At 43.4% G+C, this 21490-nt stretch overlaps 2 protein-coding genes and 1 long non-coding RNA gene across 3 annotated transcripts in view; 2 read left to right on the plus strand and 1 right to left on the minus strand.

Moving 5' to 3' along the window:
- Positions 1 to 1770: 1770 nt before the first annotated feature.
- LOC148108792 (uncharacterized) lies at positions 1771 to 9600 on the plus strand. The gene is made up of 3 exons (XR_015727039.1): positions 1771 to 1959; positions 4014 to 4138; positions 8346 to 9600. It is a non-coding gene; the product is annotated as an uncharacterized LOC148108792 (long non-coding RNA).
- A 5207-nt stretch (positions 9601 to 14807) lies between these two features.
- Positions 14808 to 17107, minus strand: LOC148108793 (uncharacterized). The gene is made up of 2 exons (XM_087868019.1): positions 16826 to 17107; positions 14808 to 16660 (listed from the first exon to the last, which is right to left on the minus strand). Exons 1-2 carry the CDS (start codon positions 17105 to 17107, stop codon positions 15812 to 15814), a joined length of 1131 nt encoding a protein of 376 aa, XP_087724145.1. The 3' UTR covers positions 14808 to 15811.
- The window catches only part of ARHGAP32 (Rho GTPase activating protein 32), a 293982-nt gene continuing 288977 nt past the window's right edge, over positions 16486 to 21490 (plus strand). The window contains exon 1 of the mRNA XM_087868278.1: positions 16486 to 16578. The gene's annotated coding sequence lies outside the window, so the exon portion shown is untranslated. The remainder of the gene's footprint in view (positions 16579 to 21490) is intronic.

Genomic DNA, 21490 nt, shown 5'->3' on the forward strand with positions numbered 1-21490 from the left:
TAATGGCATTCAAACAAGACACCAGAAGATAAATATTGTTTTTGCTACAAGTAAGAACCATCTTACTATTATTGGCACATCCCAATATATCTCCAGATGAGATATTTGCTTCTCATTAATCTGGTGGTATTAGTTTCTGTTCTAAATCAGGTAGGGATTGCAGGATAGTAAGTTGAATATTTAGTATTTCCATCCAATCCTTCACGATACATATAAATTTTAAATTGTCCTCTGGTCTCTTTTCACACAATGGCAGGAGTGCTGCTTCGATGGTCAGTTCTATACTGAATAACTCCAGCTCTGACTACCTGCACAAAATACTTAATTTTTTCTCTCTTTTTTAAAAAAATTTAAATTCAATTCACCTGCACAAAATACTTAAATGAAGAGGGAAAATTGCAATCATCTGACTACTTTCAGACTTACAAGGCAAAGCACTGGCATGACCGAACTTTTTACTTCTCACGGAGATATGGGCAAGGTAGAGATACAATGTTTGTTTCTTTTCCTGAAGAAGATACCAAATGACGAAGAGGAAGGCTCTGATTTGTTATAATTAGGGGAAATAAACCTGTATCTCTGTGTATTACAGCTACACATTGTTACCAAGAATGTTAAGTTTCCTGAATGTTGAAGCAGTATTCCAAGAGGAAAGACTGCTAACTAGAGATTTGGGAATTATCTTTTAGAAGAGATTAATTTAGTAAGAACATCACATGTTCGACTAGGATTCCGGGCCAGTCGGAAATCAAACCCTGTCTAAATATGAATTAGGTAAATTCTCAGGTAGCTGTTTCTAAAGGACTCCGACCACCATTCAGACCACCCTTCGATTTTTATTCTATTAGCAAGACCCCCGAGGGAGAAGGCGAGGAACAGGTACACCCCGAACCTAACCCCTCCCCCACAGACACCCCCAGCGACACTGCCCATATTAAACTGAGTCACGAGTTACAGGAGAAAGAGGGCTTTGGGGAACTATCCCTTAGCTATAGTCAGACTGCAGGTGGGCTTGTGCCTGAAGAGCGGCAGTCACAGAACCAGAGCAGAAAGAAGGCTGAGGAATCAAGTCATCTTAGTTTTCACAATGAAAACACACATCCGGGGTCTTATTCAGGATGACATCTCAGATTCCTTGATTCATTCAGTTCCATGTTCTTTCAGTACACTGAAAGGGTAGTAAGAGAGTAAAGCTAGGGGCACCTGGGTGGCTCAGTCCGTTAAGCAGCTGCCTTCAGCTCAGGTCATGATCCCAGGGTCGTGGGATCCAGTCCCGCATGGGGCTCCCTGCTCAGCGGGGAGTCTACTTCTCCCTCTCCCTCTGCCTTCCACTTCCCCTGCTTGTGCTCTCTCTCTCTCTCTGCGTCAAATGAATAAATAAAATCTTTTTTTAAAAAAGAGAGAGTAAAGATAAAAAAAAAAAGATGCAACTTTGTGGATCAATAATGTATATGAATATACTCCCCCAAACACAAGAGAATAAAAAGGACTTTGCTACAGGTTTCTAAATCTAAGAAAACACTTCACCAAAAAAGCAAAAATACTCTCCAAAATAACAGTCTCACCTGGGTGTGACAGACTGGTACAAACATCATGGTCACTGTAAGAAATGTCGTTGGCTCCTCCCCATCTTTGGCGTTCTGGCCAATAGTGTGTGATGACAAAGAGCTGGGCTGTGAGTCAGAGCCTAAGCGTTATTAACATTTTAGTGATGTGTAGATTGGAATGGCAGGGCTGGGCGTAGGGAAGTGGGCAGAGGGGGGAGTCTGCTTACTGGATGACAGCAGTTCTGAGAGAGAGAGAGAGAGAGAGAGAGAGAGAGAGAGAGAGAGAAATATGCACAAGCAAGCATGCATTCCCCAAGTTTCAGAGGGATAGCTGGTGAAAATAGATGTGAGAATTCGTTAATCTCACCAAGGTAGGACACTCTCCTGTTTATTAGCGGTCTCGTTTTAACAGGTAAGGCAAACGGCCTTTCTCTTGTTTTTGTTCTGTTTTGTTTTTCAAAAATTACTTAGTTACCTTCAAGTTTATTCTTTCAATGACCTTTAGGATTTTCATAAAAATCATCCAAACCCTGGAAATAGAAGAAGGATGAGCAGCACATCCTTTTAATGTCATTCCAGCTTAGGTTTACAGGAGAATAAATTTAGTTCGTTGTTTTCTACAGATGAAATTTCCAGACTTGGTGAGATTACTTGCGAAGTTGTACATTTTTGTCTGGTAGAGATACAAATAATTTTTGTCTTGTGAAACAGGTCATCTCTAAGATCTATGGCCTGTTGGGAATTACTCAGTTTTTTTAAAAATTAAACTTGGCATTAACACTTATTTGTTAAATTGCTTATATACACTGAAATTTTCAAATGCTCTCTGCATCAATCATAACTTCTCACTGGTTTCCTCATTAATGATCTTTGTTCATTTTATATTTGCTAGATAGTTATGATCTTATCTTTTTGCAAATTAACTTTTAACAGAATAATTTTTTTCCCTAGTATCCCTCCAAAAAGTATCTTGCTGAGATTTTGATGGGAATTTCTTTTATTTATAGATCCTTTTGGGGAGAATTGACATCCTTACAATACTGAGATTTACTGGTCAGGAACTAGTCTTTTTAAAACCTTTCTACAGTATTTTATGGTTTCCTTCATTTCGATGCTATACAGTTTTTATTATTCAATTTATTCTTGGGTAACTTATATTTTTGTTGCTGTTAGTGAGAATTGTTGCCATTTTTATTTTCTAACAGGTTATATTTTGGAATATCAGAAAGTTTGTGTGTGTGTGTGTGTGTGTGTGTGTGTATTTATCCTACAACCTGTCACCTTACTGAATTCTTACATTATTTCTAAGAGTTTTTTGTTTTTTGCAGATATACAATAATATTCTAATGAAGTAATGAAAGATTTCCCGCTCCTTTGTCAGTATTTGTCATTCTTATTTTATTCTCATAGAGCACATTTAGAACAGCACTGAATACTAGAACAGTAGGCATCTTTGTTTTACATGACATCATCATACTTAGTTTGAGGGGCAGTTTTCAAAAGGCACTAGAGAGAAAACCTATTTTTGTAAATTGACACAAAGGAAAGTTATTTTCACCTAGCTCAATCTCTATTCTCACCCAGATCTCCTGTTAATATACCTCAAGCATTGTATCCTCCGTGTATAGAAGACAGGTAGAGTGGGGCACCCGGCTGGCTCAGTCAGTGGAACGTGCAACTCTTGATCTCAGGGTTGTAGTTTCAAGCCTCACGTTGGGTGTAGAGAGTACTGAAAAAATAAAATAAAATCTTAAAAGAAAATAAAGACAGGGAGAGAGCTCTGTTTAATACTGTTGAGTGCCAACAGACCAGCTCATTCTTATTGTATTAATCCACTCCAGATAGAGCTACTGTAATGTTCTTTACATGTACCTGGCATCTCGAAAAGAAATGCAGGTCTGAGAGGCTGAAGGACTTTTTTTTTAAAGTTGGAAGTGCACTTAGAGGAAGTGGTTGGGACAGGGTGCACCATTCTGCTTCTCTCTCTACCAGGATGCCCTGTTCAGGTGAAGGGAAGGGCCGAGCAAACAGCATTCCCTGCTCTGCCGAATGGCCTGAGTCACTGCTCGGGCTCTGTCGAGGGCCGGGCCCCCGCTACAGAGTCTGCAGAGCTGACAGCTGAATACAGAATACTTTTCTGTGCCTCCTGCCTGTGGAGCGGACTTGTCTGGCCCAGATCACACTTGAATAGATGAAAAGAATCCGTTTTTGCCTTGGCCCGAGGCCTGCCGTGGAGGCCACAAAGGAGCTTACAGACACGCTGGAGTGGAAGGGCAGCAAAGACAGAGGAGCGAAGACTTAGATTCGAAGAAGAAATAAACAAATCCTCAAGAACATTTCCAGCTGATGTAGATTATGAGATATTCAAGTGGCCCCTTGGCTCTCATTTGGAAAAATGAAAATTGCAAGAAACCTAGTTACAGCTTCCTGTGGTTTCACTAAAATCTTGTCTCCCAACCTCTTTAGGAAATCTAGGTAAAAAAGCAAGTTACAGCCCCTCAAGGTGGGACCCTGCGAGATGAGAAAACATATGGTGAACAAGATGGATTTCTCCCCCAAAGCTTGATCCAGGAGTTCAAGAGTTTAACAAAGTAAGAGAAATGCCAGTTTGTGCATGATAATGCTGTTGGGAAACCTAGCAGTGATCTTTATCAATGTGCTTTGTTTGGTAGGTAATTGTGAGAACTAGTCCCTTTGTTTCAAAGTTGTCTTTGGAATAGCTGGAAAGGCAAGTCCTTACCCTCCTTGTACGGACCAATGAAATGGGATTCTCACATCTGAGAAATGACTGTGTCTTGTGTTCCCGCCCTGAGAGCTTTGTAGAATGCAGTTGCAGGGATGTTTAGGGGAGAGCTGTCTGTAGCCCTAACCTGTGGTTGAACAAGGAAGTAGGGTCTTCTGCAGGACCTAAGCTAGTGGGGAAGCTCGATCCTTCTTGTTACCAGATTGGCTACTCTTGGCTATTTCCAAACAAGAGGAAACACGTTTTGGGAGAAAAAGAAATAGACTATCAAGACTATCATAGACTATCAGGTGAAATCTTTTCTACGTTTTTCCCTCCAATTTATTTCCACCCTTGTTTCCTAAATGCTTGTCTCTGGCCTTTGCTGGTGTGTAGGGTGGTGTTTTGGTGTGTCTTCCAGGGAGATGGGAACCCCCTTATCAGCAACACTTGGGATGCATGTTAAAATGCAGACTTCCAGGTCCCACCCCAGAACCGCTGAATCAGAATATCTGGGAGGGAGGAGGAATGCGCATATTCAATTATCTCAAGTTTGAGAAGAACTGGGGCTCTGAAGACCCGGAGACCAGACTCCCAACCACAGCGTTGCCGGTTATTATGTGATCTTAGGCAAATTACTTAACCTCTGTCTCAGTTCTCTGGGAGGCAAAGCAGGGACAATTACACCTACTTGATATTGTTGTTGCAAATATTAAGTACGACATTGCTAATTAGTGTTCACAGCTTAGCAGGGAGCAGAGGAAGCATTCAATATATGTCAGAGATTCTTAGGGTATCATCTCGATAAATGGTGAAGTTCAGAGCCTCCTGAATGGTTGCAGATCAACTGGTTTAACCTTAGAGGTCTGTCCCCCTTCACCCTTCAATAACCTGGCTTCCCACACGTGCTGCCTTACTAAGCAAAAAAGAGCCAGCTGGTGTACACCCTTGTCCCAAGTGTTTGCCCAGGACAGCCTTCCCTGTAGCTCTTGACCCTACTACTTCCTGCCTTGGTCTTCTTATCTCTCTGCCACCTGGCTCTGTTCTCTGGCTTCCATACGTGTTGCTTTGCTCAACTTGGTGGCCTCCTCAGGCTCCTTCGCTGCCTCGAGATCCTGGACTGTCTTTCCTCTGCATGCTATCTTTATTTTGGCATTACTCACAATTTTCTGTAAAAGACTCCCTCATCCATTCTCCTTCCTGTGGCTCTCCCAGTGGTGCGATGAGGTTACCCACCCCTTGTCAGAGGAAGGGAATCCAGACAAACCACACTGGAAACCCCAATTCTTTGTGAATAGACACATACAGAGCAGTGGAAAACAATTGGAGTATTTGCTTTAAAATACTGGCCTCCTGGAGTTAGAGCCTTTGGTCCTTACTCCATTTTATGAGAGCTTTTGTATTTCCTTTTAAACCCCATTCCACTCTTTTGCCTTTCAAAGCTGAAAAGTGGGTTTGTGCTGAGCCTTTTCAGGAAGGAAGGTGTGCTCGGTAGGGTGTGTGAGAACAATAAAACAGCATTTTGGGCATGACAGCTTCCAACTCAAGGAGCTGGTTATTAACTGCTCAAAGCTTGAAATGCCAAATATGTGTGAGTGGGTGGTTATGATTCCCTTCTCTCTCTCTCTCTTCCTTTACCCTCTCTTCTTCTCATCTTCTCTTCCTCCCCCCACACCCCCCACTCAGTTCTTAAACTTGTTAGTTTCAGCCATTGGGTCCTCTTCCCAAGAGAGCGGTATAGAAAAGAAACATCTCTAGCTTTGTTGTCCTTCCTGAACAGCTGAGGGAAAATACAGCAATATAAAAGGCACGTGAAGTCATAATGTTCCCATCGAATCTCAAAACATCACTGTAAACTTATTCAGTCTTTTAAAAAAAAAGGTTTTATTTATTTATTTGAGAGATAGAGAGCATGAGAGAGCACCAGCAGGGGGAGTGGCAGAAGGACAGGGAGAAGCCGACTCCCCGCTGAGCAGGGAGCCCCACGTGGGACTCCATCCCAGGACCCTGGGATCATGACCTGAGCCCAAGGCAGATGCTTAACCAACTGAGCCACCCAAGCGCCCTAAACTAATTCATTCTTATACCTTGGTAATGGAAGGAGTCGGAAAATAATACCGTCCTTGGTGTTTAGATGTGTGATTGGAGGAGTGGAAGCATTCAGTCATTTCCCCAAGGTTGCTCTGTGAGTCTCTGTGGAAACAAAACTTTAGTAACAGCAGCAATTAGCATGTCTTAAATACCTGGCAGCCCTTGACATCGCTGGCCTTCTGTCTCTAGAGATGGATCTCTCTTTGTCTCTCTCTCTTTCCTCCTCTCTCCTGCACGCACGTGCACACACACAGTTACATAGAAACAGGGATCTTCACTTCTCCTTTGGCTCTGTCTTTTACAGAGTAAAGTTGGATAACACACCTCAGGGACACACTTATTGGGATTAAGAAAGTCCCAGATATGCGAATTAAAAAAAAACCCCTATCATCCTGTTGGGAGTAGAGGGTACCACATCTGAATTCCGGAGACCACCAATCATAGTTAGATTGCTTGGAAGTGAAATACAAATTGAGGTTTTAGTAAGATTAATTCAGTGACTACGAAGTAATCGAGATAGATTATAAAGTAGATTTATATTTATAGAAAAATCGAACAAATACAAAATACAAGAAACATGAGAATAAAATTAATGAGTATCTGGATCAGGTATTGAGGGAATAAGCTAAGGCTGAGTGTGTTTCCTCTAATAAACTAAATTTAAGCAGTAATTAGTACCAGATAGCATTACCTGGGTTTCCAACTGCTCAAGGATTTTAATCAATTATAAAAGTATAACCGTTCTACCAGAATGTGCACGAACTTAGGGACTTTTCTGGTTTGATCAGTCAAGGTCTGAGCATAGAAGCAGTCTTTGAGACCCTCTCACGACTTCCCAAGGAAAACGGAAAGTCTGTGTCGGATAGTGTTTAAGGAACACTCCTTCTGGGGGTTCTTACTTTTTAACTAAACAAAACCCTTAAGCCAAAGGGTTGAGGCCCTGAGCATGGAATTCTAGGCATCAGCTGGGAGGTGAAGAAAGACTTCTGACTCTCCCAAGTCCCTGATGTGTCTGCTTGTTCAGCAAGGGTGACCCATCAGCTATCACTAATTAGAGCAAACAAACCTCACAGCACTAGAACTGTCCAACAACAGGAGAATAGTGAAGGGAGTATGACATGGACAAAGGATCATATGAAAATAATGGAGATAAATATTTATTGACATGAAAAATGAAAAACCTTGTTAAGGGAGAAAGCAGATTGCACACATTATTTTCAGTACGATCCTGCTTCTGTTAGAAATTATAAATAAGTATATATACATATTTCAGAAAGATATATAGGAGATATGTACCAGAATACTGACAGTAATTATCTCTAAATTGTGGGATTATGGATTTTTCCATTCTACTGCCATTTCTGATTTTTAAACAACGAGCTTGACTTATTTTATCTGCTTTGAAATTTTTATTTTTTCAAACATAGAACACTATACATAATATTCATGAATTTTAAAAAAACCCTATTTTTATTTAAAAGAAGCAGCATAGGCTACACTGCTTTCTGCTTCCTAAAGTAGGGAGAGACTCGTGAGCAGCTTCAGAATTCATCAATCATTCATCTCTCCCATGTTCCAGGTGTCGGGTATAGGAATCTAGGCTAAATAAAGCTGTGTCACATCCCAGAGTTCCTCCATAGAGAAGACAGGAAATTTCCACCGTGCCAGGCTAGCAGGCAGCGTTTCCAATGGCACGAGGCTCCGGTCGTTCCTTTCATTTCGCCCTGGACACAGGTAGAATAGCAAGTTATTCTTTGAGGGAAGACAGTTCTTACTTCATCTCTCAGGTCAGCCCATTGGGTTCCTGCTATTGCTGGCCACTCCGACGCTTTTAAAATTAGTTACTGACACAGTTTCCTAAAAGCATCGTCTGGCATATAAAAGTAATTTCTGAGAAACAAAGTCGCTTCAGCCTGAAGACCAAGTTTAGAGGTCATGCATCAGCAGACAAGAGTTTATGTAACAGTTTGTCTTTGTTCCTCTAGCCATACGTGACCTTTCCTCTCCTTCCTGCTGACACCGTCCGCAACAGAAAAACACAATCTGTTTAGCCTGATGGACCTCCTTCCCTCCTGAGCGCCAGCGGAGAATAATAACAGCAGCCACATGACTTTTACCTAATGTAAATACTTTATTTACTTTTGTATTTAATTTATGCATCTGTCCAATGTTTGCACAGCTGTTTGATGTCTGAGTACCCGTAGATTAGCCTTTGCTGATTTGATCTATCTTCAACTCGAAGCCCTGAGAAATGGAGGGGACTCCCGGTTCACTCTTCTTTGCCTAGCCTCCAGCCTGGTACCATACAGATGAGAACTTAACTAAAAAGGATGCTTCGGACTGAGAGCTAGTCATCTCCTTAACGGGATCTTTCTCCCTCGGTAAAAGGAAAGGCTCACAATTCCCGATCTGTTCCGAGGAAACAGGAGGGTTGACTTGGTTTTCCTTGTAAAAGGATGCATTGTAGTATCAAGGTGATGTCGAGGAGGTTTTTCTCTCCCCGAAAAACGGCATCAGAGGATTTGGGCAGTTGTAGGATATGAGAACTCCCAGAAGCAGGGCTGGAACTGATGGAATGGGCTGGGACGGAAGGATTGCTCTCTTATTGAGGCTTACTTGCCCATCAAAAAAAAATGAGTAAGGACTGGATATGTGAAATCCCAGTGGTTTGGCTAATTGATATACCAGAGCTTATCCGCTTGAGACACAGTGCCTGAATGTGGATTTGTTCTTGATGCTTTCTGTGGGTGTGGGGAGAGTCATGGCCACCTGCACGAGGTACAGTACGGGAGACACTGGGGGAGATGCAAGTGTAGGGACCACTGGTCTCCCTTCCAGTGGTGGAGGGGCAGAAAGAGGGTGAAATGCGGCTTTTTTGTTTGGATACGCTTTCTCCAGCGACATACAGGTAATACATTCTTAAAGAATATTCTTGTCCAATTTCGTATGACCTGGCCATCAATATACATTTATTGAGAAAGAGATGCCTTTCATGAAAAAAAAAAAAAAGATAATAAAGTACAGGTTGAATGTTAGTCAGAATTTGAGTCTCTGTGCCTCAGTTTCTCTGAAAGTTAATAGTGCCTCATACTTGTTGATAAAGCCTTAGGTCTTCTATTGAAATGTATTCCACAAAGCATGGAAAACGCTGAATTACCTAAATTATAACTTTCTCAGCTGCTTGACCTTTTTCTGTCACTACTGTAGTCCTCTTTAACAAAGTATTCTGTAGTCATGAGTAAAATGGTAGCTGTTGCTTTTTGGTTAAAATCCATCAGGAACTAAAGAGAAATACTTTTTAAATTAGATCATGACCCAGAAAAGGAATGAACTGGTAAGTTTGAGTCTGTTAGCAGCTCTGCTTGAGACTGGCCTTTTATACCACTCTGACGAGCGCTGTTGTTTGTTTTCATCATGAAATACATAAGAGAAAAAATTGAGTGGGGAGCAGGGGGCTAATATTATGATAGGGTAGTTTTATTGTTTTGTCTGATATATTATGACCCTGAACCTCCCTCCCCCACTATATCCAGGGATTGTCCCTACTTAAAGTTAAATACAAGATATCCTCCAAGGCCAAGTGCAAGTGATTTAAAAAAAAAATCATAATAAAATGGCACGTTGGATTATCTACTACAGTTCTTCTCAAGTTGCCCAGGAAACCTAACGTCTAAGTTTCAGAATCATAGGTAAATTCTCAGCCAACATGTATTTTGAATACAGCAGGAAAACACAGATGTTTTAGACCTTCCGAGATGCATTAATTTCTGGAAACTGGAAGCCATAAGAGACAAACTCGTGGGAGGGGAATTGCAGGGAGCACCCTGGGAAGGCAGCAGCCCTCAAGTTGAATGACCTCTCTTTGATCTCTTGCTTTCCCAAGTCACTTTCCCATGCGCTTCCTCAACACTGGTTTCAGTTCTCTAGATCTAATAAAAGGCTCTGGGGCTGGGAGCATCTCCCAGCAGCTGAGTAGAGTGCTGATTCAGGCAGAGCTCTGTGGGAGGGGTAGAAACTCAATGTGTTTACAGTGTTGTGTGTGTGTGTGTGTGTGTGTGTGTGTGTGTGAGCGTGCACGCCTGAGTTTGTGTTCTCAAGAGGAATAGCAACATCTCACCACCCTCACCACTGGCACAGCCACTGATAAGAGATTTAGCTTCCTCCAAGCCACCTCAATTAAACATATGCTTTAAATAAAGCAGCACGTTTGCTGGGGAAACACAGCTTCAAAGTTCTCCAGAACCGATTTCCCTTCCAAACATTTTGCTGCCCCTTAAGGATCTTGCATATAGAAATGGTATAGCTGCCTCGTTGTTAATTCTTTCACGAGCCTCTACATAATTTTGCTCTCCAAAAAGCAGAATGAATACTTTATTCAACCACTTACGTTTCATTGTGATTCCTTTCATTTCCTGATCTAAGTACACATCTGACTATAAAATGGAATCTCAGTGGTTCCTGATGATGGCAAGTGTAGAGCTCAGACAGTGGGTTGCTTTGGTATCTCAGAACACTTTTTCCTGATCATTTTAGAAATGCTGAGTGATTTTTGTTAAGTCTTCAATTGTATTTCAAAATTAGATTGATTTCTGCCTCATTTTCAAAATATTACACAAAGGACTTTGGGAGGCATAAGAGTCACTGTCAATTTCCAAATGTCTTTTTCCCCCAAAGCTTTTTCATAATAATTAAATTATTTTGCTTTTATGACCCAACTAAAGAACAAAGTGAGCAGGCCCATTTCACAGATGGAAACACGGAGATGTCATTAACTTGCTTCAAGTTACAGAGTGGACAAGATAGAAAAATGACAGCAAGAACTAGCATCTGCTAACATTTACCTCGTTTCTTTCCAAGATGGTGCTTATTTTAGTTGGGAATGAGGAGATATTTCATATAACTTGGCTTTAATTTTCTGTGTCTTTAACATATCAAAACCTAATTACAAGGTTAGAGTATGATTTTGCCTTATAGGCATTAAATTACTTACTTGCTATGTACCCCTCACTGCTGAATCTTGATGTTTTCTTAGATTTCTGATATAATTTGTTTTGATTTGATTTGCAGTAAATTGCAAACTATATAATTTTATAATTTGCAGTTGTCCCCATGTGTAATAAGTGTAAAGATACATCCACAGCAAGAAGTCACAGCAGAAAATCAGTGAGCGTATAGATCTTGTGCTCTGATAGTACAGAATTTATTCATTTGTTTGGCGATGTGGATACTGTGGTGAATAAACAAAGTACCTGACCTCAAGGTCTTACCTTTTTGGTAAGAGAGGCAAATTAATAATCAATTACAAAACATAATCATGTGGGTGATCTGTTCTGTTTACAAAAAAAAAAAAAAGCAGAGTAAGGGGATAGAGAGGGCAAACCCATTTAGACAGTAGTTGAAAAGGTTACTTTAAAAGGAGGGAAGTGGTGCTTGCTAGGTTAAGAACAGCTGGAGGCTGGCCTCCTAGGGTGCAAAGTGAATGTTAAGAAGGCAAGACTGGTGGGACACCTGGCTGGCTCAGTTGGTAGAGAATGTGACTCTTGATTTGGGGGTGTGAGTTTGAACTCCACGTTGGATGTAGAGGTTGCTTAAAAAAAAAAAGACAAGACTGGAGAGGTGCATGGGTGCTAAATGGACGTGCAAGGCGAGGGAGGGGCTTAGGATTTGATTGTAGTGTGATTAGAAGAATAGAGCACCGGAGAGTTTGGAGCAAAGAATCTGATATTATCTTACAAATATTTGAAAAGAAATACTCTGGTTGCTAAGTTGAGGCTAGACCATGGAGGGGAAAGAATGGAAACAGGAGACCAGTTAGTCACCCAGGAGAGAGATTATGGGGGGGCAGATGTGGGTGTTACTTTAAGAGGGAGGAAAGAGATTGAATTCAGTATATGTTTTGAAGGTAGAACTTGGATTTGCTGCTAAAATGAAAGCGGTGTTTGAGAGAAAGAGATGTTTTTGTCAGGAGTTGGGAAAGACTTGAAGGAAGCAATTTTGAGGTGGGTTTTTCTTTTGTTTTGTTTTTTGTTTTTTTAGTAGGCTCTATGCCCAACATGGGGCTCAAATTCACGATCCTGAGATCAAGAGTGGCTTGCTCTACGAACTGAGTGAGCCAGGCGGCCCAAGTTTAGTTTTTAACATAGAAAGTAAAGAGTTCTGTTTTGGACACATTAAGTACGAGATATCTAAATGGAGATGACATGTAGGCTGCTGGATATATGAGCCTGGAATGCTGGAGAGAGGTCAGGGTGAAAGATATACATCAGTGTATAGAGGCTATTTAAAGCCAAAGGCTGGAAGAGACTGCCCTGGGAAGGAGTATAGAAAGGGAATAGAAAAGCCCAAGGTCAGAGCCCTGGGGCAGCCAACATTTACAATCCTGGGAGAGAAGGACTCAGTGGAAGAGACAGCAAAGGAGCTACCAGCAGGCTGAATGATTCAAAGCAGACTTGTAGAGAGGTACAGCTGTTGTTAAGGTTCAAAGACTGAAAAACAAAATCTTTGTGGGAGAACCACCAAAAGTCCTAAAAGATTGTGAGAGAGGCTAATGTGAACCAAAATGTGACCAGGAAGGACAGGAGATGCAAAGTTTATCATTTCAATGCATGCCCCCAGGGATGTGCCACATCCCTGGGAATAGGATGGCTGACCACTTTCTAAGATGTTGCTCAAGGGCTCCATGTTTAAGAGAGGCTCCTCCATGGGCATCCGTATTCGCTAGGAGAAGGCAACCGAGAGAACACATCTTTTCAAAAACCTATTTTGTTGTCCTGGTTTATGGGGACACTTTATGGAGCTGGTCCCTGGGCCAGGACATAAACAAACAAACAAACAAACAAACAAACAAGGTAATGTCCAATGTCACTTCAGGAAAATTCTCTCTTAAACCTGGCCCACTTTCAGCAACTCCTGTTTCTCAAGGCAGCTGTTGAGCATTCGACTTGGAGATGAAAAGGCTTCTCCCCTCTCCCTTGCTCAATTCCCAGGCTCTCTCTAAACTCAAGGTTAGGTGAGTGTTGCAGTTGTCTGTGTGGCTGCCCTCCTCGCTGGCTCTGTTTGCCTGCACCATGACGCTGCTTCAGTTCCTGGAGGGGACTGCAGGGCAACAGATCAGAGGTGCCAGGAGTGAGCCCAGATGCTCCTGCCTGGAAGATGACAGTGCCAGGCTGTGGCCTCCAACAGCTTCAGAAGGAAGGCAGATTTGCCTTGCTTTTCCCTCTCTTGCCCCTCACCTTGGGAATATTCACTCAAACCATAACAAATGCAGCTACTTAACATTATATAACAATATTAACATATTTTACAGCTAGACAGGCTTTTCCTCTTTTAGCGGATGTTGCAATTTTGGGGCATATATGTATTGAATCACTAAGGGTGTGATTAGGACAGAAGTAATTGGTTACAAACATGTGAAACACTGCATTCAGATGACTGCAGAGTTGCCCAGAAATCACAACCTTTAGTTTATCTGCAGGTTTAGCAATGATAACTATTATTCATAGGATATTTGGATGCTTCTTTCCAAGGAGGGGGAGTGCTGACTCAGAATGAGAGCAAGGAGCATCAGCACCCTAGAGCTTGCTCAAACATCTCTGACATTTCGAATACACATATGGAATCCATTTGTTCTTTCTCTCAACTCGATATAATAGCATCAGGGGGAAAGTTACCAAAATGTTTTGAGACTCCGAAGTAAAATATCTGTGTCATCCAATGTATGCATAAATCCTAGCTCCTTTCTGTATTATTCACCTTCTCCACGGGTTGACCGTAAACCACTTAACACTCAGCCACTGCAGCTCAATTTTGGGGTGTGATGGCAAAACTGTGGGATGTGAAGGCTTTCAAAAAGAATGCGGAATGTCGTTATTGTAGTGGAGAGTAGGCAAGGGACTGGAGCCTTGGGCAAAACTTGTTTCCCATGCTGACTTGGTTTACTGTTCCGTACTGGCTTCTTCTTGACATCATAGGAAGTTTTGTGTTTAATGCTCACCAGTCCCGGGAACAACACAAGTTAATCAATCCCTCTCTGCATACATGTCCCTCTCTCCAGAGATGGCCCCCTGTGGCCAAAAGGCAAACCCCTGGAACTGTTGCAGTTTGGAGAAAGAGTAATTTTTAAACTATGGGTTTGTGTTAAAATTAAGGTCTCCTGTTTTCATGATTTATCTTGCTGTTTCTCCAGCACTTAGGAAGTATCCATTAAGACTGTTATGGATCCTAAGTGTACCTGTTTCCAGCAGATGGCTAGGCTAGGATATAATTTATTTGAAATAGGCTTCTTGAAATGTTCCCATCCCAGTTTGTCCCTCTATGCAAATCTTCCCATTCTATCCCTTACCCTGTTCTCTGCTAGAAAATATCCAGAATCTTGATCTTGAAAGAAACTTTTGTTATTTTTTAAAAAAGATTTTATTTACTTATTAGAGAGCACAAGCAGGGGGAGGGATAGGGGGAGAGGGAGAAGGACAAGCAGACTCCCTGCTGAGCTGAGAGGTGGACTCTGGGGCTGGGACTCCATCCCAGGACCCCAAGATCATGACCAAAGCCAAAGTCATACACTTAACTGACTGAGCCACCCAGGCGCCCCTAAAGAACTTTGGTTTTACTGAAGCTGGCAAGAGTGGGATTATTCAACATGCTCACTCCCTAATTTCTCCCCAGCATGTGTTGAAATCCTGTTTCATGGACATGCCCTTGAAATTCTGGTAAGCGTGGTCAAGGCCACGTTTTATATTCAATGACACCCACTAAAATGACTGAATGCTGAGTGGACCCAAATCACTGCAGTGATATTAGATGATGCAGTATTTGGCATCTGTAGGTTTGAAGGCTAAGAGTTAAATGATGTAGGTTTCCCGCCACCCCCAACTCCAACATTTAGATACTAAATGAATCAGAAGTGAAAGGTACACATATAAAAGAAAACAACGAAAATAGAACGGTAGAATGTCAAGATATATTCTGTTACACAGATGGTTATTGCAGGTGGAAGGCTTGCTCAGTCTCTGGAGGCTGAACAAAAGGAAGAGGGGAAAAACCAAGGGCAGTGCCATTCACAGGCAGGCTGTTCCCCGTGAGCTCCTTCGCTTTCTCCAAAATCGATTTTTCAGTCTAGCCACGCACCTTCAGGTTTGCTACTCTCTCACCCTTGCTTGTCCTTCCTGGCCCCTGACATGTCATTTCCCATCTTCTGGTCCATAACTCTGAATGAAGAAACCAACTGAAGGAACTTTTAGGCCTCCGATTCCAAATACTAACCGATGCAAGTTGGCTTTAGAGCAAATGCGCCAGCGCTGGAGCGACGAGGATCTTCCTGACTTGCGGCAACGCCCCCACTCCTCCCCCGCGCGGTGACAGTATTCAGGGGTCAGTAGGGAGTGGAGAGGAGCCACTGCCGTAGTCTCAGAGGATGTCTCTTCCTGGTGTTACTGCTGCTGCAGCAGGTTTTTTATATTTGCACCGCAGCACAATGCAGAAGCCGAGGAAACAGACTACGCCCGAATCCCCAAAACAGCAAGCATCTGAGCCCCTTTCCCGCTCCCCGCCGGCCCTCGCGCCCCCGGGGAAAGCGAGCCACGCGCCCTTCGCCACCCTCCCCCGCAGTGCACGTGCGCTCCCGGGACAACAGCAGGCGAGGCCTGGGCGCGCCCCCGCCGCCCTCGGCCGCGCGCGCGCTCCGCCCGCCCTCCTCGCGCGTGCTCGTGCCCGCGGCCGCGGCGGCGCGCCTCTTCTCCCCGCTGCGGGCGTCGCGGTTGCAGGAGGAGGCGGAGCGGAGGAGGCGGAGGCTGGGCCGGCGGCGGGCTCCGGCTGGGCGCGCGCCGGCGAGTGGGGCGGGGGCGGTCCGAAGGCGTCCGGGTGGGGGTCTCGGGTACCGCAGGACCGAGTCCCCGGGGCCGACTCCGCCGGGGGAGGGCGAGCGCGGTGCGTGTCGGAGGTGGGGACTCTGAGGCCGCGGCCCGGAGCCCGGCGTCCCCGCCCCCGAGCCTGACGGGGCGGCGAGGCGGGATGAGGCGCTGGCGCGGGGGGCGCCCGGCCGAGCCCCCGCGGCTGCCCTCGGCGGCCAGGCGCTAGGCTCGGCGGCGCGGGCGGTGCTCGGCGGCGGCGGCGGCGAGGAGGAGGAGGAGGGCGTCGGGCCCGGCGCCCGCGGAGGGCAGACACGGAGCGGCGAGCGGGGCGCAGCGACGCCGCGGCGGCGCGGCGGGGCCGCGGGGCTCGGTAAGGCGGGGGCCGCGGGAGGGCCGGGGGCTCCGGTGACGTGGGCAGGCGCCGCAGGGAAGGCTGCGGGGGCCTTGGTTTCCTTTTTAGAAGAAAAATTTTTTTAAAGTAAAGGTTCCGGATCGAATGTTCTTAGAAGACCATCTCGGGTTTCCCCCGTACCACCCTCCCCCCGCCCCCCCCCGGACTCATTTCTCCAGCCTCCCGGGGTGGACCGCGCTCCGGGCCGACCGCCTCCCGCGCTCACATCTCCAGTTTCCCCACGGCCTGGGCGGACCAGCGGTTCGGACGGATTTTTGGCCTGCTGCAGTGCTTCGCGCCTGAGGCTGAAGTCAGGCAAGAGCCGTGACTCCCAGGGAATGGCCGAGTGGGGGCTCTGGGGACACGGGCGCTCCCAGAGGAGCCGCCGCTCGAGCGTTTCCCTCCGCTGCCCACGGGCGACCTCGCGGTGCCCGCCCCCTGGTGAGCATGGGGCAGGCTGGGCGAGCCGTCTCTGCTCGCAGGACTCCCTTGGAGTTTTCCCTCTCATCTTTCTAATTGGCTGAACTTGCCGCTACATATTGGACGATACCGGTGACTTTAGTGCCCCCCCCCGCCCTGAACTCACCCGCCACCCATGTATGTATCTTGCCTTTCTCATTTTTGTTGACTTGAGTAAATATTTATGTTAAAGATTTTCGCGAATAGATCACAACAAACGGCAGGGAGAGAAAGTCAAACCTGATTTCTTAGCTTTAATCTACTTCTGGACCCTTTATAACTTCACCTTCTGTCGCTGAAGCTTAAAGAAGGTGGAGGGGAGAAAACTTACAGCAGGATGTTTGGATGCAGTTTGATAGTTATCTTTTAGGAAATAGAATTTGGATAATTATAATTTTGATCTGCATGCAGAATTGCAATCTGCTTTTAAAGTGCTTCGGGCACTGCATGATGCTACATGGGTAGCTGGCAGCTGGGCCACATTGCATTGTTGTCAGCATCGCTTTTATTTTCCATTCTTTCAGAGTTTTATTTGGCACAGATTTAGACCTTTTAAGTCAGTCTGAATGGAAATAACTTCTGATACACTGGTTGCTTTTGTAAACATTGTCTATATTCCTATTTCTGTTGGAAGAAGAAAAAGTACATGGTACTAGAGTACAGTGGCCAGGAGAGTCCAGAAAATGTGCTAACTTGATTCAGTAATAGGAGTTGTAATATTTTTGGGTAGTGACGGTTCTGATTCATTAATGTATTTTTCCTTATCGGGTAAATTGAAGTCCAACTCGGAATCTTGGTATTTGCTCCTTGGACTTGAGAGTGAAGGAAATAGAAGCTTAATTGCTGCTTCCGCATGACCTCAAAGTTTTTCAAGTACTCATTGGTGTAAATCCTTTTTAATAGGGCTATTCATGAAGATGAGGGATTATGGTGTTCTGATTTCCATTTTCAGGAATATCTGGAGTCTGCTTCATTCCTAAAATTGGATACACGGTGGTGCTTTATAGAGTAGGTCTCTAGAATGGTGTGAGTTTGGAACTGTGCTCAAACCAGTCATCTTCATACCATCGTCCCTATAGCAGTCCATGGAATAAAGCAGCACTTTGGACAGAGACTTGTCCAGCCATAGCTGGTGTGGAGGCCCAGTTTACTGCATGGTCATGCACATTGAGGTGGGCGATGAAGTGTAAGTGGGCCAGAGAGGAAATGTTAGTTGGAGGAACCTTCCCTGGTTATATAACTGTTTTGTTTTCTAGGGGGTGACTAGGAAGCAGCCAGGCAGGTTCAACTGTCATTAGAGTCTTTGATGTTGGTTTAAATTCCAGTTGTTCTGTTTCTTTTATTTTCTTTTCCCAACCCCCACATCATTTTCCAGTCATCAGCTGGGTGAGACTTTAATGGCAATACATTGGTCTCCACCTCCCATTCTCTTTCTCTTATTTTCTCTTTAGATGTCTTATTGAGCAGTGTTTTCCCTTTCCAAGCTGGGCCAGGATGTATTGTCTGCACAGTATATATAGATTCACTGTTGACTGTAAATGCATTTAACAAATGTCAAGGAGTAACACCTGTTTTCTTCAGAAGACTGTGGTAGCAGAAGAAAAATGGAACGAAATGAACTAAACATTGTATTTTAAAGATTGTGTTATAAAAAAAAATAAAGATTGTGTTATGTTGTATTTATAGATAATGGCTAACGTTCTTTGAGAGTTTTTAGGATTTAACCTGTTAACGTGAAATCTGATGTCCATGCAAATAGTAAAGAGACAGGAGGACTTGAAACCAGGTCATGGTTGCAGTTCTGCCATTTAGTAGCTGTGTGGCATGGTTCCCTTTGGGCAACTTACATTCCTGAGCTTGTTTTCCTTATGTACAAAACGGAGATGGGAAGGCTTGCATTGTCTTTCTTAACAGAGTTGTGAAGGATGAGATGAGAGAAGGAATGTGAAAATGCTTTGTAAAATTTTTTATATATGTAAGGTATTACTGTTTTTACATATAAATTTAGTATTAAATTGTTTAAAATATCTTAACGTCAATTTTTTAAAATGCACTTAAGGATGAGAATGTGTTAGATCTCTTCCACTTCCAATTTTCTTTTTTTCCTACTTCCAAAATTTTATGATTCTTTCTTAGGAAATCCATATGTAGTACCTATACTTTGGGATTTTTTTTTTTTTTTAAAGATTTTATTTATTTATTTGTTGGGGGGATGTTGAGGGGAGAGCATGTGCACAAGCAGGGTAGTGGCAGGGAGAGGGAGAAGCAGGCTCCCCGTCCCAGCAGAGAGCCTGTCCACGTGGGGCTCGATCCCAGAACCCTGGGATCAGGACCTGAGCTGAAGGCAAATGCCCAACTGACTGAGCCATCCAGGTGCCCCTGTAGTTTTGGATTCTTTGGAATTTTTGATTATTCTGGGACAGATGTCAAGCTTATTGAGACTTTGAGCTTCTTTAAAGTATCAGTTCAAAATAGCAAAGGAGGGGCACCTGGGTGGCTCAGTTGGTTAGGCGTCTGGCTCTTGATATTGGCTCAGCTCATGGTCTCAGGGTCCTGGGATCAGGCCCTGTGTTGGGCTCCACAGGGAGTCTGCTTGAGGATTCTCTTTCTCTCCCTCTCTCCCGCTCTCTTCCTTTCCCTCTCCCTCTCCCTGCCCCCGCTAGCACTCTTGTCTTTCTTTTTTTTTTTTTTTTTTTTAAAGATTTTATTTATTTATTCGACAGAGATAGAGACAGCCAGCGAGAGAGGAAACACAAGCAGGGGGAGTGGGAGAGGAAGAAGCAGGCTCATAGCGGAAGAGCCTGATGTGGGGCTCGATCCCATAACGCCAGGATCACGCCCTGAGCCGAAGGCAGACGCTTAACCGCTGTGCCACCCAGGCGCCCCCCACTCTTGTCTTTCTAAAATAAATAAATAAGTCTTAAAAAAAAACAGCCCAAAATGTCAAAGGAGGTTACAGTTAGGATTTGTGAGAAGAACTGTTTAGTAAAAAAAATATTTTCTATTTGTCTGAATTATTTAGTATAGAAGTTGGCAGAATTCACTCTGCAGGCCAAATGTGGCCCACAGTTTGTTTTTGGATGGCCTACGAGCTAAGAATGATTTAAAAGTTTTATTTTATTATTTTTTTTAACAAGCAGCAAGTATTTATTAAGCCTCTTGATTTAAAAATTTTAAATGATTGGAAAAAAAAAAGAACATTTCATAGCATGTACCAAGTTATATGAAATTCAAATGTCAGTGTCCATAAATAAAGTTTTACTAGAACACCGTCATGCTCATTTGTTTGTGTATTGCCTGTGGCTGCATTGGCACTACAACAGCAGAGTTCTTGCAGCAGAGACATTATGGCCTGCAAAGCCTAAAATATTTATGCTCTAGCCCTTTATAGAAAAAGTTGGCCAACCCCTGATTTAGGATTTAAAATCTTTTTGCTTTACTTAGCACAAGCCTTATTTCCTATCAGAGCATTATAGGGGTTAAGACCCCTGGAAAGGTGCTCATTTTTGCTTTGGAGCCACATAGACTTACATTTGTATACCAGCTGTGATATTTACAAACTTTGATCCTGGACAGACTAATTAACATCTTGGTGCCTCAGGTACCTCTTTGATTGAGAATAACAATAGAATCTGTCTTAGAAGTTGTAATGATGATTAAATAAAATGATACTTGTCAATGCGTAACACAATATAAGCATATAGTAAGCACTCAGTGAGTCACAGATGATGATTATAATGATGATGATTAAATATGTCTAAAATATTGTAGGTCACCTTTGCCCCTGTATTACAGAGTTGTTTTCGTGAGTGTTATGCTACTTGTTACTGAATTTTCTCCTTACTGAAACCATTAGTTTAGTTAACAACTGATAATTGGAATAACTTGAGAAATTTCCCATAAATTGTACTGTATTTTTATTTTTTATTTTATTTTTTAAAGATTTTATCTATTTATTTGACAGACACAGCGAGAGAGGGAACACAAGCAAGGGGAGTGTGAGAGGGGGAAGCAGGCTTACTGCCGAGCAGGGAGCCTGATGCGGGGCTCGATCCTAGGACCCTGGGATCATGACCTGAGCCGAAGGCAGATGCTTAACAGCTGAGCCACCCAGGTGCCCCTGTACTGTATTTTTATTAATCACTTGCTTATTTAGATGGTTAAAATGGTTGGAAAGAAAATTCTGCTCTATTTTTTGGAGATCCTGGTTCTTAAGCATTCCCTGGTACTGTTCTATGTTTGCAGACAATTTAAATACCACTTCTAATTTGGTACTGGTATTTTTTTTTTTTTTAAAGAAAGATATGTGAGAAAAACCGATTTTAATGAGGCCAGGGTGTTAGATAACTTTCCTTACATGTATGACACTCTATGTTTCCCTTATGATTTGCATTAGCATTTCTATAACATCTTCAGAGTTGAAATAATAAAA

Source organism: Ursus americanus, chromosome 16, assembly GCF_024610735.1.
Source record: "Ursus americanus isolate L20-20 chromosome 16, mUrsAme1.1.p, whole genome shotgun sequence".
NCBI lineage: Eukaryota > Metazoa > Chordata > Mammalia > Carnivora > Ursidae > Ursus > Ursus americanus.